This window comes from Onychomys torridus, chromosome 4 (genome assembly GCF_903995425.1).
Source record: "Onychomys torridus chromosome 4, mOncTor1.1, whole genome shotgun sequence".
NCBI classification, from domain to species: domain Eukaryota; kingdom Metazoa; phylum Chordata; class Mammalia; order Rodentia; family Cricetidae; genus Onychomys; species Onychomys torridus.
The window spans coordinates 99,510,413-99,525,288 of record NC_050446.1 but is presented as its reverse complement, the minus strand read 5'-3'; the positions used below and the strand labels follow the sequence as shown (position 1 = coordinate 99,525,288).

At 44.2% G+C, this 14,876-nt stretch overlaps 1 protein-coding gene across 1 annotated transcript in view; it reads right to left on the bottom strand.

The window, feature by feature from the left end:
* Nucleotides 1–10,086: 10,086 nt before the first annotated feature.
* The window catches only part of Slc12a1 (solute carrier family 12 member 1), an 80,122-nt gene continuing 75,332 nt past the window's right edge, over nucleotides 10,087–14,876 (bottom strand). Inside the window, exons 25-27 of the mRNA XM_036185040.1 lie at nucleotides 12,961–13,096; nucleotides 11,309–11,376; nucleotides 10,087–10,271 (exon numbers count right to left, since the gene is read on the bottom strand). Coding sequence (XP_036040933.1) covers nucleotides 10,136–10,271; nucleotides 11,309–11,376; nucleotides 12,961–13,096 — 340 coding nt within the window. The 3' untranslated portion in view covers nucleotides 10,087–10,135. The remainder of the gene's footprint in view (nucleotides 10,272–11,308; nucleotides 11,377–12,960; nucleotides 13,097–14,876) is intronic.

The following is a 14,876-nucleotide window of genomic DNA, read 5'->3' as shown; positions in this document are numbered from 1 at the left end:
AGATAGCTCAGTAGATCGTTTGCCCACACAAATGAGAGGACCTGAGTTTGAAGGTGTAATGGTGTGCACTTGTTTTCACAGTGTGAGGACTCAGAGACAGACAGATCACTGGGGCTCCCTGGGCAGCCATCTTAGCTTATTCAGTGAGTCTGAGGTCAATGAAAGACACTGTCTGTAAAAGCAAGGTGAGTGACTCCTGAGAAATGACATCAGATTGACCTCTGGCCTATACATACATACATGCATGCGCGTGCGCGCGCGCGTGCGCACGCACACACACACACACACACACACACACACACACACACACACCCCTAAAAAATGTCATTGGGAAACTTCTCAGAAGTGTGTGCAGACATGTTGGAAAATATTTTATTAGTGTATAATGTAGCAACCACATACAAATATTCCTATAAGGCTCTCATGAAGAACACAATGAGCAGATACAGGATTTTAATTTCATGAGACCAACACAGGGATCTTAAGTATACAGATAGCTCAGGAGGGGTTGGAGAGATGGCTCAATGGTTAAGAACACTGGCTGCCCTTGCAAAGAACCTGGGTTCAGTTCCCAGCAGGAACACAAAGGCTTACAACCATCCATAACTCCGGTTTCAGGGGATCAAGTACTCTCTTCCAACCTCCATGGGCACCAAGCACACATGCAATACACTTCCAAACATGCAGGCAAAACACTTACAACACTAAACACATCTTAAGAAATAGCTCTGTAGGTGGACACAGAACTGACCAGCAGTTAAGTGGCCTAGAAGGAAATCACACAAGTATTTCTTGCTGAGAAACTATTTAGACTAACTCACAGATTATTGTCTTGTTGTGCTGCAGAAGTTGGTGGGGCTAGAAATACTTAAGATAAAATCTGAGAGCATGGCTTTCTGTTGAATACACTCAACAGTCAATCTGACTTAATGAGGGCGGTCATCATGAAAAGCTGACTCTAGATAATGCAGACGTATCAGGAGACAAAATCTCTGTAATTATAGTTCATAGATGAGTTACTGTTATTGAGTTTTAAGGCATCATTTAGCTCTTATGAAGTAAGTAGTGTGAAAGAGATAGCTTTAAGAAGAAAAGCACAAGCCGGGCGGTGGTGGCGAACGCCTTTATTCCCAGCACTTGGGAGGCAGAGGCAGGCCAATCTCTGTGAGTTCCGGGCCAGCCTGGGCTACAGAGTGAGTTCCAGGAAAGGCACAAAGCTACACAGAGAAACCCTGTCTCAAAAAAACAAAAAACAAAAAACAAACAAACAAAAACAAAAAAAAAAACAAAAAAAACAAACGAACAAAAAAGCACACAGGAAAGTCACCAGAGAGCTTGGCTGAAGCTGAGTCCAGACCTCAGGGCCCTTTGGTTGCCCCTCCTGCGTAGAGACCATTGCTTTGGGGGTTTATTTTTAGATGATTTTGTGGGTTCATCACACTCTAGAAAGAATTCCTTCACATTTAATCACTGTTCCCAGCTCTACCAAACCTGCTGTGCTGAATAATTTGATTGGAGACATCATCACCTTCAACATGCAGGCAAGGCCAGAGTCTTCATCCCCAGCAAGAATTTTGTGGTATAATTTTATTAATAATCACAGAACAGACAGCATCCCAAATGTCTGCTGCATTCTCAATTAAGCTGAATGGAGATCATCAAGACAAGCCACAAAGATGCCCCATCAGCAGTTGAGTGGGACTGAAAAGCTAAAGTTAAACTTCTTGTCAAATATGCAGGGCAAGTCCGGGCGATGAGGAGCTGTAAATGGAGGAGGGTTACATGGACTGAACTGAAACACCCTGGAGGTGCTTTCTCTGTCTTTCCTGGCTCATAGTGCTTCTTCATAGCATATCTTCCTTTCTCATTGGGCTTTCTTATTGGACTACAAAATTAACTTCACAATGTAGCCATCTCTGTTGACTGGTCTCCGGTCAGAGAGTCCTTCTATGGGTCCATCTGGCATTGGTGCAGGTCTGATTTTTCTTTTACAGTTTTCCTGGACACCTTGCATGCAATGTTTTCTAATTTACTATTTGAGTCCAAGTAAAAGGAATGATAGTTTCAAATGTCAGTTTTGATTATCCGGAGTTCCCCAAACACATGTGTACTAGTTAGAAAGAAGGAAAGGTTTCCTATACCAGGACAGGAAACGGCAGGAAGAAGGACCACAGCACAGACATCCTACTGGAGCCATTTCCCTCTGCCCCCTCCTGCATTCATTGCTTTTCTGTTACTGACAGAAGCAATCTGAGGAAAAGACGGGGTTATTAGAGGCACACTTTTAGATTCAGTCCACTATGGTGTAATAGAGGCAAAACAGAGGAGTTCAGTTCATGGTGGCAGGGGCTTGTGGCTGTCCATGGTTCTTCACACGGCACAGACCAGGAAGCAGAACCCCTCACCTTCCTTGGTTTCTCCTCCAAATGTCTTCTGGGAACAAGAAGCAGCTACCTCAAAGAGCCTGCTGTCACTTTCCCGGTTATCTGTGTCCCTCAGGAATATACAAGATCACATGGTTGTGGTTTGGGTATGAAGTTTCTCCCAGAAAGCTTATGTGTTGAAGACTTGGCCCCCCAGTTCCTGGATCCAATCATCAAGAGGCAGCTGGATCATGAAGACATTGATCAATTCGTAACTCAGTGACATTTGGGGGAGGTGGTAGACAGTCTGAGAGGAAGCAGGTCACTAACAGAGTATTCTTGGAGGTATTTCTTCTCCCAGGCCCCTTCCTCTACCTCTGTCCTTTCCTTCTCATTTGCCATGATGGAAACAGCAGATTCTCTTCGCTACTTACTAAATGTTTCACCCTCTGCCAAAGCAATAGAGTCAGCCAGAGTGGATGAAACTCTAGAAACATTGCATTAAAAAAGCAAACCAAAACAAAACAAAACTTTTCTTCTTTAAGATGTTATTCTTAAATATTTTGTCACAGTGGAAAAAAAAGAAAAGAAAAGAAACCAAGATGAATTAGTATACCACCTTTTCCTATTTCAACCTGGGGATATCACTGCATCAATACCAGTAACCAGCAGAAGCAACCTGGGCCTCGGGTGATGGGGTGGTAGATGTTTCTAGAAAGCAGGCAAGAGTGGAAAACTAGACTTTAGGACAAACCAACTCTCAAGAAAACGAGAGAGAATTGAGTGAGCGGAGAGCAGGATTCCTTTGACGTGCTCAGTGCCTGTGTAATGGCACGTTCCCAAGGTGGAAGGGGAGGAGTTTGTTGGGTAAGGAAGTTGTTTCTTGGTAGGAAGAGGCCTTCAGGTGAGAGAGTGGCCTTGCTAAGGGGAGAGAAGGCCAAGAAAGAGTCTAAGCTTCCCTGTTTTCACTGGGTGGAGGTAAAGAAACACAAACGAACCAAATAAAGCAAAAAGGCACTTTCTGGGAAAGTGGAGACTTGAACCAGTCCTGAAGGCCCCACGTCAGCTTTGAGGAACTCTAAGCAACCCCTGTGACAGGAGGGTGGAGGGGACTCGGAGCAGCCCAGCTGAGCTCTAGCCATCTCAGAAGATGAGAGATCCCTCAGACTTGGTGAGCCGCCCACATGTTGTGCAGAGAGCTCTAGGGCCGCAGCTTCCAGGAATTGTTGAAGTGTCGGGGTGGGATTTTCAGTCTGCTGCAGGTAAGCGCTCCGCCCTGCTTCTGTTGGGGCCTCAATAACAACCCATTGGATTTTGGTTTAGGAAGTTGGACTTTGGTGAATTGTTTCTTTCATCTTTCCTGATTGACTTTCTGGGGAGAATGAGAGAGAGAGAGAGAGAGAGAGAGAGAGAGAGAGAGAGAGAGAGAGAGAGAGAGATCTCCCTAGGAAAGTCTTTTACACATCCTAGATACTCAAACAGGGAATCGACAGAATCGAAGATGAGTTGGCGATGTGTGACTGGATGGTCCTGGTTATGGGTAGCAAGATGTACAACTGAGGCTGAACAGCCTGGGGTAGAGCACTCTAGGAGGGAATTCCCACATAGCTGTCTTTCCTCTGGGAAGTGTGATGGGTACCTTTTTACTATGGGAGTGGTTTCAGGGTTCTTGCTATAGGTGGCGGTGAGATGTGTAACTAAAGTTGAGCCATCAGGAGTTGGAGTGTCTAAGGCGGGAATCCTAGAGTGGCAGTCTTCCTCTCTATGATGCAGACTGGCATGCTTGCTTAATGAGTGGAGTCCACTTGAGTACAGGGATGCTCTGAGAACTGTTAAAGAATAAGGATTGGGTCTGGGGGCCTTAAGAAAGTGACCATACAATTATTGAAGAGAAAAGGTTTCCTTCTAGAGAAGGGTGAATTGCCAAGCTAAGTCAAGTGAGCAAACACACCCAGCAAGGGGCCCACTGGATTTTTTTCCCTAAAGTGCACTGGTGCCTCACATTCTTATGAGATTGGCTAGCTTAGAGAGGAGTAGTTGATAAGCAGAATGAAGCCTTGAGCAGAGAAAGAGGCCTCCAGCACATGCTTTCATTCCAGGACAGTGCTGAATCGGGAGGGATGTTTGCAAAATGGCAATAAAAAAAAAAAAAATTAAGTAGCTTTCTTTGTCTTATGTAACCTTTTGACAGAAAAGGCAGTATATTTCTTTTACATTTCCCACAGTTGTGTAACGAAATTTCACAGTGTTTGGAAGTAGCATGGATGGGCTGGGAGTGTTGGCAAGAGGCTGTGGAGGTTACCTGACCCCCACAGGCAACCTCCTGATACGTAAGATGTGATACAACTGCAGCCTGGGTGGATGCTTAGCAGGAGGAAGTACATGACACAGGGAGATTCAGCTCGTGTCCTCTGTGTTCACCTCTGATTTGGCAGGTAAAGTAGATAAAAGGAAGAAGAACGTGGACGTGTTTGTCACTTTTCATGCCTGGGACCAATAGGAGAAGAGTACAAGTTAGATCAGTGCTGAGAAGCACTTCCTGGGGCCAAGAACTTGGAACTCATGGGAAGAATCGGAGAGTGGAAAGGAAAACACGGCAACAGGTATAGAAAATAACCTTCGTGTCTGCCAGACCTTTACTAGAAAAAAGGGGAAGTCTGTGATCTGGCATGCATCTGGAGGCCTTAACAAAGGTCCTGTACAGGAAGCTGACAATCAGGAAGAACTTAGCCCCTGAACTGCTCCAACTGGGGAAGACGTCTAAACAGGCAACAGAAAAGCTTGTCTCAGCCTGGTTCCTGTGGCTATGGGACACGGCAACAGATGGAATCCATCTCACTGCCTGGCTGTGGTGGGGGCAGAAAATCTGAGCAATGCAGCGACCCAGCCCTCCTTAAGACAAAGGAGGTGTGACCTGAGTATGAGGGGATCAGTTGTTGATGGACTGGCTAGGTAGAGCCATTAGGAACACGTGGCTGTCTCCATCCAAGATCCCTGCAAATACCAGGGGCCAGAGGCCCACAAAGGAAGGATGGGGATTACTGGGGAGACAGAGAGAAGCTGTATTTGATCCCCAGTTCACAAGGCCAGAAAGATTGATGTTCACAGGATAGTTAAAAAGGAAGTTGATTCAGTAGGGACGTGGGAAAGGTATGGAGGACTTTAGTGACTTTGTTGAGTCTCATGTTGGGATGTGATGTTTTTTTAAGTAGGAAAAGCTTTGGCAGACATGGGTGACCTAGACCAGCATATGAGTTGAATTTGTAAATTGGTAAAGCAATGAAGAAGGAGGAGGAGGAGGAGGAGGAGGAGGAGGAGGAGGAGGAGAGGAAGGAGGAGGAGGAGGAGAGGAAGGAGGAGGAGGAGGAGGAGGAGAGGAAGGAGGAGGAGGAGGAGAGGAAGGAGGAGGAGGAGAGGAAGGAGGAGAAGGAGGAGAGGAAGGAGGAGGAGAGGAAGGAGGAGGAGGAGGAGAGGAAGGAGGAGGAGGAGAGGAAGGAGGAGGAGGAGGAGAGGAAGGAGGAGGAGGAGAGGAAGGAGGAGGAGGAGAGGAAGGAGGAGGAGGAGAGGAAGGAGGAGGAGGAGGAGAGGAAGGAGGAGGAGGAGGAGAGGAAGGAGGAGGAGGAGGAGAGGAAGGAGGAGGAGGAGGAGAGGAAGGAGGAGGAGGAGAAGAGGAAGGAGAGGAAGGAGGAGGAGAGGAAGGAGGAGGAGGAGAGGAAGGAGGAGGAGGAGAGAAAGGAGGAGGAGGAGGAGAGGAAGGAGGAGGAGGAGGAGAGGAAGGAGGAGGAGGAGGAGGAAGAGAGGGAGAAGAAGAAGGAGGAGGAGAAGAGGGAAAAGAAGAAGGAGGAGGAGGAGAAGGAGAAGAAAGAGGCAGCCAAGAGGTCTGTATAGGTCCCCTCTCCTCCTTGGACCTCGGCAGGTTGCTGTGAACAAAGTTGTCACTGGCAGACTCTCTAACAGGTGCTGTTAGGGGCTCTGACGCTGAAAAGGGTTTGGTCGAGGAAGGAGTCTAGAAGGTTGAGGAAGGTAACTAGAGGTCAGACAGGTTGGAGAGATTGAAAATTGTTTATTGTGCTAATCCACCTTCTAACTGCAAGACTTCACATTTCTTTTTCTTTTCCGCTTTTCCTTTGTTTTGAGACTGGATTTCTCATAGCCCAGGCTGTCCCTGAACTCCCTGAGGAAGACTTTGAGCTCATGGGCTTTGTGACCCTGCATAATGTAGGCACTGGCTGTGGGCTGCCCAGGGGGAGATGTGAACTTGCTCTTGCTTCCAGCTAGTGCTGGGATTACAGACTGCAGCTCCATGCTCAACTTGCAATCTTCTATTGTTAGTATAGCAGAGTACTATAGTCTGTGGTGGTTTGTAAGAAAATGGCCCCCAAAGGGAGAGGCACTATTTGGGAGGGGTGGCTTTATTGGAGTATGTGTGGCCTTCTTGGAGGAAGTGTGTCACTGTGGAGGTGGGCCTTGAGGTCTCATATATGCTCAAAGTTACTGCCTAGTGTTACAGACTACTTCCTGTTGCCTGCAAGCCAAGATGTAGGATAGCCAGTTACTTCCCCAGCACCATGTCTGCCTGTAAATCACCATGATGAAACTCTGAAACTGTACTCCCCAACCATTAAATGTTTTCCTTTATAAGAGTTGTATTGGTCATGGTGTCTCTTCACAACAATAGAAATCCTAAGACACAGTCTTAGTGGTTTAAACACTATCTTTAAAAGAAATCGACATTCTTTAGGTCAAAAGTCCAGCCCAATTATCAATAATCTAAACATAACAGGGCATTAGAAAAGCTGCCACCAGGCGGTGGTAGTGCACACCTGTAATCCCATCACTTGGGAGGCAGAGGCAGGTAGATCTCTGTGAGTTCGAGTCCAGCCTGATCTACAGAGCTAGTCCAAGACAGGCTCCAAAGCTACAAAGAAACCCTGTCTTGAAAAACAAAACAAAAAAGAAAAAGAAAAAGAAAAAGAAAAGCTGCCTTTCTTTCTAGATGTTCGAGAGAGAAAGCCATGATTACCTTCTCTGGCCTACCCTGCTTATGACCTCCTTCCTTTGTGCTCAGAGTTCCAAGCAGCAGATGGAACTCTGCTGCTGACATCATCTCTTTGGTTTTCCTCTGTGTACTTGTAATTGCAGTGTGTCTACCCAGACTGACCAAGATATTATCCCTAACTCAAGCTTAGTGCCCGAGCCACACATGTAGAGTCTCTTTTGCCATTGGAAGTAATATACATACAAGTTCTGAGGATCAGTGTGTGGACATCTTTGAGGAACAATGTTTTACTCACCACAAAGACTTGGAACATATTTGAATCAATCAAAAGCACACTGATGTAAGATAGAAATAGACTAGAAGAGGTGGAGAAAGATACTGAGATCAAATGTTAGTGATTTGGGTAATTTCACCCCTTTCCAATAATTAAAAGACTGACAATCTGTGTGCTGTCTTCAAACAGTACTGTGGTGATCAAAGAAGGTCTGTGAAGCAGTGAAAGCTAGAGATCTGGGGTCAATGAACCTTTCAACACAGGCCTGGAAAGTCTGGGGTGTAGCTTAGTTGGTAGAGTGCTTGCCTCGAATGCATGAGGCCCTGGGTTTGATCACCAGCACTATATAAACTTGATGCAGTGATGTATGACTGCAATTCCAGTGCTTGGGAGGGAGATTCAGGGGGAGCAGCAGTTCAAGGTCATTTGGGAGGTAGGTGCAGGAAGATCAGTTCAAGGTCAGTTGGGGAGTTTGAATTAAAACTGAACTATATGACCCTACTTGTCCAATAAAAACAGAATCCAAAACCACCCCCAAACTTAGAAACCTAGGTTTGGCCTATCTCTTAGTGTCTAAGGAATGGGCCCCATTAATAAACGAGTTCGGGCCAGTCTGAAAGGAGAGGGATTTTTGTTTTGTTTTGTTTTGTTTTTTAACTATAGTTTGATAGTAATGTCCCTTTGGTGGAAATGGTGATGTCCTTTCCCAAACTTGTTAGTGAAGAACTCACTGTCTGTGAGCTGGGAAGGATGTCAGCAGACAGCCCACAGCCCCTTCAGAGAACAAGTTCACACCTCCTCATGGGCAGCCCACAGCCAGTGCCTGTATCATGCAGGAGCACAGAGCCCAGGCCTTTTCCTCTCCTCTTGGGCTACTTTGAAGGAAGGAACATTCTTGCTCCAGGTCGCTGGGCGAGCCAGTCCTTAGTACCCACATCAGTGCTCACCAATCCCCTGCTCCACTTCTGGCTCCTCCACCCACGAAGGTCCACTGTGAGGAGGATGTGTTGCTCCCTGAGACACTTCTTGCCTTTCCCAGAGTGTTCTAGTATTTCAGAGGAACAGGGTCATCTTCACAGGTCCCTAGTCATTCAAGTTTCAGATGATAGGGTGAGCTGAGTACAGGTGGACCAGGGACACCCGGCCCGGGCCTTGCTCCTTCCGTCTGTTCTTCCGTCAACTTCTAAGCACAGCTAAGCTTAGAACCAACCACTCATCCCGAACCCCGGCTTTAAACAAGCTGCAGGTGTGGCCACAGGACAGCATATTCAGACTCACATCCACGTGCCATTGCAGAGTGTTGTCGATTTCGATGACAGGAAAGTAAAATACACACTTTGTCAAAGCAAACACATTTTAGTGATTTTATTCCAGGTCGATTTTTTTCCCCTACATGTTTCCCCAAAATAGTCAAAATATGCCGGGAAAAAACAAAACAAAAAAACAAAAACAAAAAAACCAAGCCATTTATCAGATAAACAATTTTTGGGTTTTTTTTTTCTGTGATTAAATATTATAGACACACTATCAAGAAGAAAATCAGCACCCATATTCTTAAATTTTACAAGTTTCTCCATTCCTATCTTAGTTATTCCCTAAAGTCCATATAAGAAGTATAGAAAGTAAATAAATATAGAGTCTGGATGTATTTTTAATAGTGGATTGAAAATTTATGAGATTATTTTTCAGTGAGACATCTATTTTGATTTCATCTATGCAAACCACTTAATTAGAAAAAAATAGGCAAAGTAGTTCTAAGATAGAAATTAAAAAATATTTAGCAGGGAAGACAATTGATATTTATATGTTAAGAATCGACTGTATTTCATTTAAGTGGAGCATGTGTCTCTCGCTCACCTCCCTAACATACCTTCAGCTAGCAGCAAATGCAAGCTATGTGTTATCAGAGATCACTTGTAAGCATATTATCTGCCGCATTAAATAAACCTTATTTAGGTAACTGCTTTGAACATTCTGTAGACTCTAGCCCTTCGTAAAGTTTTCAGTTATTGATTTTTAAATCCTCATAAGCCTCTCAGGAGGCCAAGCAGAGTCAGGCCGCTGACCCAGCAGGTCTTTTCCTGTGATTGGCACCTGCTGTCACCATACCAGCCTGTCAATAAGCGCTTAGGGACAGCCTGGTGTGGGACTGAGGTCTGCACCAGGGCCATGCAGCAGACTCCACAGAAACAAGAGATTAAGTTTGCCTGGAGCTCACATCCAGATTAGCATGCCAGCCAGGCTTTATTCATTTCTTGTTTATCAGCAACTCGGACAAAGTGTTTCTCTAGGAGCGGCATGGCCTTTGATACTCCTTAAACTAATGGAAAAAGCTCTCATTAATAATAATTCTTTTTTTTAAGACAAAATTTATGTAGAATCAGGTAGACTAGTCTTTAGAGGTTTGTATATTATTCATAGATGAGGTTTTACAACACAAAGTACCAGATGTTTTTCATATTCAGAGATCAAGTTACAACATTTCTCATCTTTCACACTTTAAGAGTAAAATGTCAGGACATTTTTGTGATTCCCTCTAACAAGCAACACAGGAGGGAGGTTCCTGGTCAGAATCTCTAACCACGCCATGTACAGCAAATCCGAGATAGATCCTTTTCTTGCCACTGGAAGGCTCCTGATGACATGGAAGAAAAATTAAAAACAGAGAAAAATTACGGCAGGAAGGGACATTGTCTGCACTTGTGAATTAGTAATAACTAGTAGCCTGAAATGTGTATCATGTCCCCCTCAAACAAGAGCACTGCAACTATTTTAAACAGAGAAATTAAATTGATGTGTCCTTCAGATGACACAAACACGTATAAATTAGAAAAATGGCTTAGTCATTTTTGTGCAGACAAAATAAAATTGTAATTTTAAACAGAGAATTTAATAAACTGATATTTGCCTTATGGGGGAAGTTACCCTTCCTTCCAATATCTCCTGGGAGTTTTTTTGGGGGGGTACATTAGAAGTAGAAGTCCTCCAGGCCACACCATACTTAAAGATACATATATTTTCATATATAGGCCAATTCATGGGGTAAAAATAAAACAGTTGGACATTTCTCCATTTTTAGCACCAATCTTCATTACATAAGTAATATTTTCAGGAGGTATAATCCTAACATTGGTAGGGCCATGGGATAAAGAATGAAAAGATAAAAGCTCATGACTTTTTGTCTTTGGTGACCTGTTCCACACTGCACAGAACCTTGTGAGTCAGCCATGGACACACATAGCTCAGAAGTACCCACCCAGTAAATCAATCATGGACACACACAGCTCAGGAACACCCATCAAGGGAAGACGTTTGTGAGCCCTGTGGCCCAGTTGGGCTATTGGGAAGGAATTTCAGAGTTCCAGGCTTCTGGGGCCTGGCCCATGTGGGCAGGACTATAGGAGCAGCTTCAGTCCAACATGGACACAAGCTTCTGGACCCATGAATGTTGCAGAACCACTAGAAAGTCCAAGCAGGTTCTGCTGCAGTTTGCAGGACTCAGTCATTCCTGTCCTAGGGTGATATTTACCTGCTTTCACTGCCTAAACTCTCACATGCTCCAACTTATCTTTGAAAAATTCTTCCTACTGGAAGATTCCTGGGCCTTTACTCTGATCAGCCCACTCAGCCTTTCCCTCCTTCCTACCAGTCACAGGTGCCCCATTCACTTACAGAACAATGAGGTTGGCGGCTCTCGAATGTTCCTGTAAGAGCTCATTCAGGCGAACTTGGCGGTAACTCTGTGGACAGTATTTAGACTGAGTTCAGTGCAGGTCTACCAGAGTTATGAATGAGAAGTTATCTTCCTATCTCGAATCATGAATACACAGAAGATAGGATTTTTAAAAGTCATCATTAAAAAAAAATAGAGTCTACTTAAAAAGTGAAGATCTAGTGTTGCAAAGCTTCCTGGGAAACTGAAGAACTGTAGAGTGAGTCTCCACTGTCACTGTGACGTGGGGGCTTACTAGATTCTAGGGGCATAGGGCAACGAGATGGCAAAACTAAAAAAGACGGGAACAGAGGCTTTGGAAACAGGCCTGAAGAAAACCAGCTGAATCTTAGGCTCTTGGACAGCGTGTGAAGGTAGGTACTGTACTATTCTGTTTTCTTCAAGCTCTCTGACAATATCAGCATTGCTCTGGTTTCAAGTAAAAAGACACCAGTAAACTCATTGGAAAATTATTTTACAGTGATGGGACTAACACCTATTTTTGCATTTCACTGGTTCGGAACCAGGTTCATACGTCTGACTTGCTTGGTTACATGCTATGTCTCTGTTAAAACTGGGTACTTAATCACACGCACAGTTTATTGGTGTATTTCAGTGTTGTTTTCAACACTGAAGGGTTTAATATTTTCTTCCTCCATAAGCTCAGTGGTCCCTGTCCTTTAATGTCCGATGAACATGTTGAGCTTTGTGCTTAAAGCTTCATCCCTGTTCTTTCCATCATCATTACTACCTAACACTTCAATTTAAGCTCAGGCCAGAGAGAAACTTCTGGTTGTTCTGTGTTCTTCTCAGGCTGGCCCAGGGTTTGTGATCCTGCCTCAGCCTCCAGAGTGCTGGAATTACTGGCCGTTGTGCTTTCTAGGAAAGGTCATCATTTTACATCCATCTCACTTTGTGCAACACACACACACACACACACACACACACACACACACACACACACACACAGAGGCACTCACGCATGCATACACGCACATGCACAGAGTACTTTTATTATTCCTTTGTGTGTATGGTGTATGTGTGAGAGCTGCAGTGTGCTTGTAGACGTCAGAGGACAGCTTTTTATGAATCTGGTTTTTGCCTCCACAATGGGATCTGGGGACTGAACTCAGGCCACCTGATGAGCTATATCTTGTTAGCCCAGGCGCAACATCTGTATTCATTATTGCAAACAATACATCATACATTTCTGTAGATATTTGTGTCCACTTTCACAGCTGTGCTTATCAGGTTAAAGGCCTTTGTTATTGTTTAAATTGTGGGTCAATTTACCTTTATCCATATTGTATGCCTAATGACTTAAATTATTTTAGATTAATAAAAACACATTTCAAAGGAGACCTCATAATATGGACCAATAACTTGTTTTGTTAACTTAAAAAAATGAGTTACTTTCTAGAAAAAAAAAAATGAAAATGTTTTCTAAATGATTATATCCAGTAATATGATCGAAAAGCCCCTGAAAACGCAGGTGCCTGGGTTGCTGAGGGAAGGCAGCTTGACCTGATGAAACATTTCTCGAAATCAACCACTGTTTCCTCTTTCATCTAATTAGGCAGTCAAGTGAAAACGAAGGAAGACAAGTCCTTACCTTTTCCTTGACAGCTTCCAGTTCTGCATCTGTAATTTTCCATGGACTTTCTCTTTTTAATTTCTCAGCAGTGGTCAAATCTTTGTGGCTTTCCTGGAGCCTATAAGGTTCAATCATCTCTTCAAAGACTTTCCAGCTGAAATTGAAGTGTAAAAGAGACCTCACAGTGGGAAATGGACTTATTATTTGACAGAAGCAAAGAGTCAGAGCTGAAGGGAATGCAAATCTTTTAAGAGCCATCTTTGCCGGGAATGTGCTGTGAGAGAAACCATGAGCCTAGTACTCCCTCCTTAGCCAGAGCAAGCAGCTGCTGTGTTTGAGGCCTGGTTAGGTAGCAAGGATCATCGATGTTATTAATTCATGAACACGCAGATAGTAATTATTCCACAGATACGTTTTCTGCATAATGTAGTTAAAGATCCACTTATACTATAGACAGTGAAGCCCACACCTGAGTATTCATGTGCTTGTAAGGCAGATCAATGGAGACCTCTATCAGTTACTGTAGTTGGGAGATGACCTCCATTCATTGAGCTGGGGGCCCTCCTCACCTGCAGTCAACTAACAATGCCTACTTCTGCCAGGAGGCTTTGGGCAGACAGGAAAATTAGCCTGGGCTCTCACAGGCTTAACAGTTCTAGTGCAAAATGTCTGCGGAAAATAATGGTGTCCTTGTCCTGGTGTTTGATGTTGCTGTCTGAGATTTCCAAATGACTATTATTCATGTTTGTGTTAAGCGAGAGGACAAAAATCAATAACATTTAATGCCTAAAAATCTGAGGCCATCTTAGGGCATCTAAAAATAAATCATTGAGGAGAAAGCAAGAGGCAGTGTCTGAGAGCTATGGAACATTTAAAAATTGCAAAAAGAATCTCATTCTTGTCGTACATGGTAATCTCCTAAGATTTATTCTTCAAACCACGGCACAAAGTGAAGCTTATAATTTATGGAAGGAGTTGTCTCCAGAGCTCTGCTTAAGAAGCCCTCAACTATGAATAATTTTCTTTGATTTTATATAATTTAGCTTACTTACAATTTAGTAACTTTGGGATGAATGATAATTAGAATCCATACGCTTTGGGTTAAGAAATTAAAATACGAAGTGGTGAATTTAATTATCTCATCAGCTGGCCTGATTTAGGATTTGCAGGTAAGAGTGTAGAGATTACAAAGGAGTAAAATTGTCTCTGCCAGTAAGCCTCTGTAGAGGACTGAAGAGGGACTGAACTCGGCAGACTCCTACTGTGCTGACTCACGTAGAGAGTGGGGAGCCGACAGGTAAGCAGGAGAACTGATGTGCCCCTATTGTTCTTTCAACAGTGCGTTCATTTGCTGTTCCTTCCAACAGTGTCAACCCCCAGAGAGCTTAGGTGACAGTAAGATGCAGGGCTGGCCTCGAACCTGGCATCTGGCCTATAGAAGGGAGTGACAGTGGCCCCTGGGAGCCCCGTGAGAGCCAGAGTGATGGTGTGGGTTCAGTGCTTCAGGAAAGGGAGGTAGCATCGTGCTGACCAGCCCCAAACTTGGTTTCAGGATGGAAAGCTGTGTTTAAACTCTATATGTTCTTATTTCAGTGCAGTTTGGGTTTTCTCTGCACCTCATCCAGAGCCTGGCTAGAAAACACAGCATAAGAATGATTTCCCTAGAAACAGAGGTGGAGTGGAAATTAGTAGCTGTTTCCACAGTATCCAGGGTGAGAACTGTTCCATCTACATCGACCAATTATAGCACATTTCTATGCTTTCTGCAAGGACTGAGCAAAACCCAGGTAGTTGTGAGCCAATATACACTCAGTATTATGGTGCCTACCATGAATGGCCCAGTGGTTTAGGGGGACAATGAATCCTGAATGGAGCATAAGAAGCTGACTGCAATGACTAGGGAGAATCTCTCCTCCTGAATGCACAAGAACAAG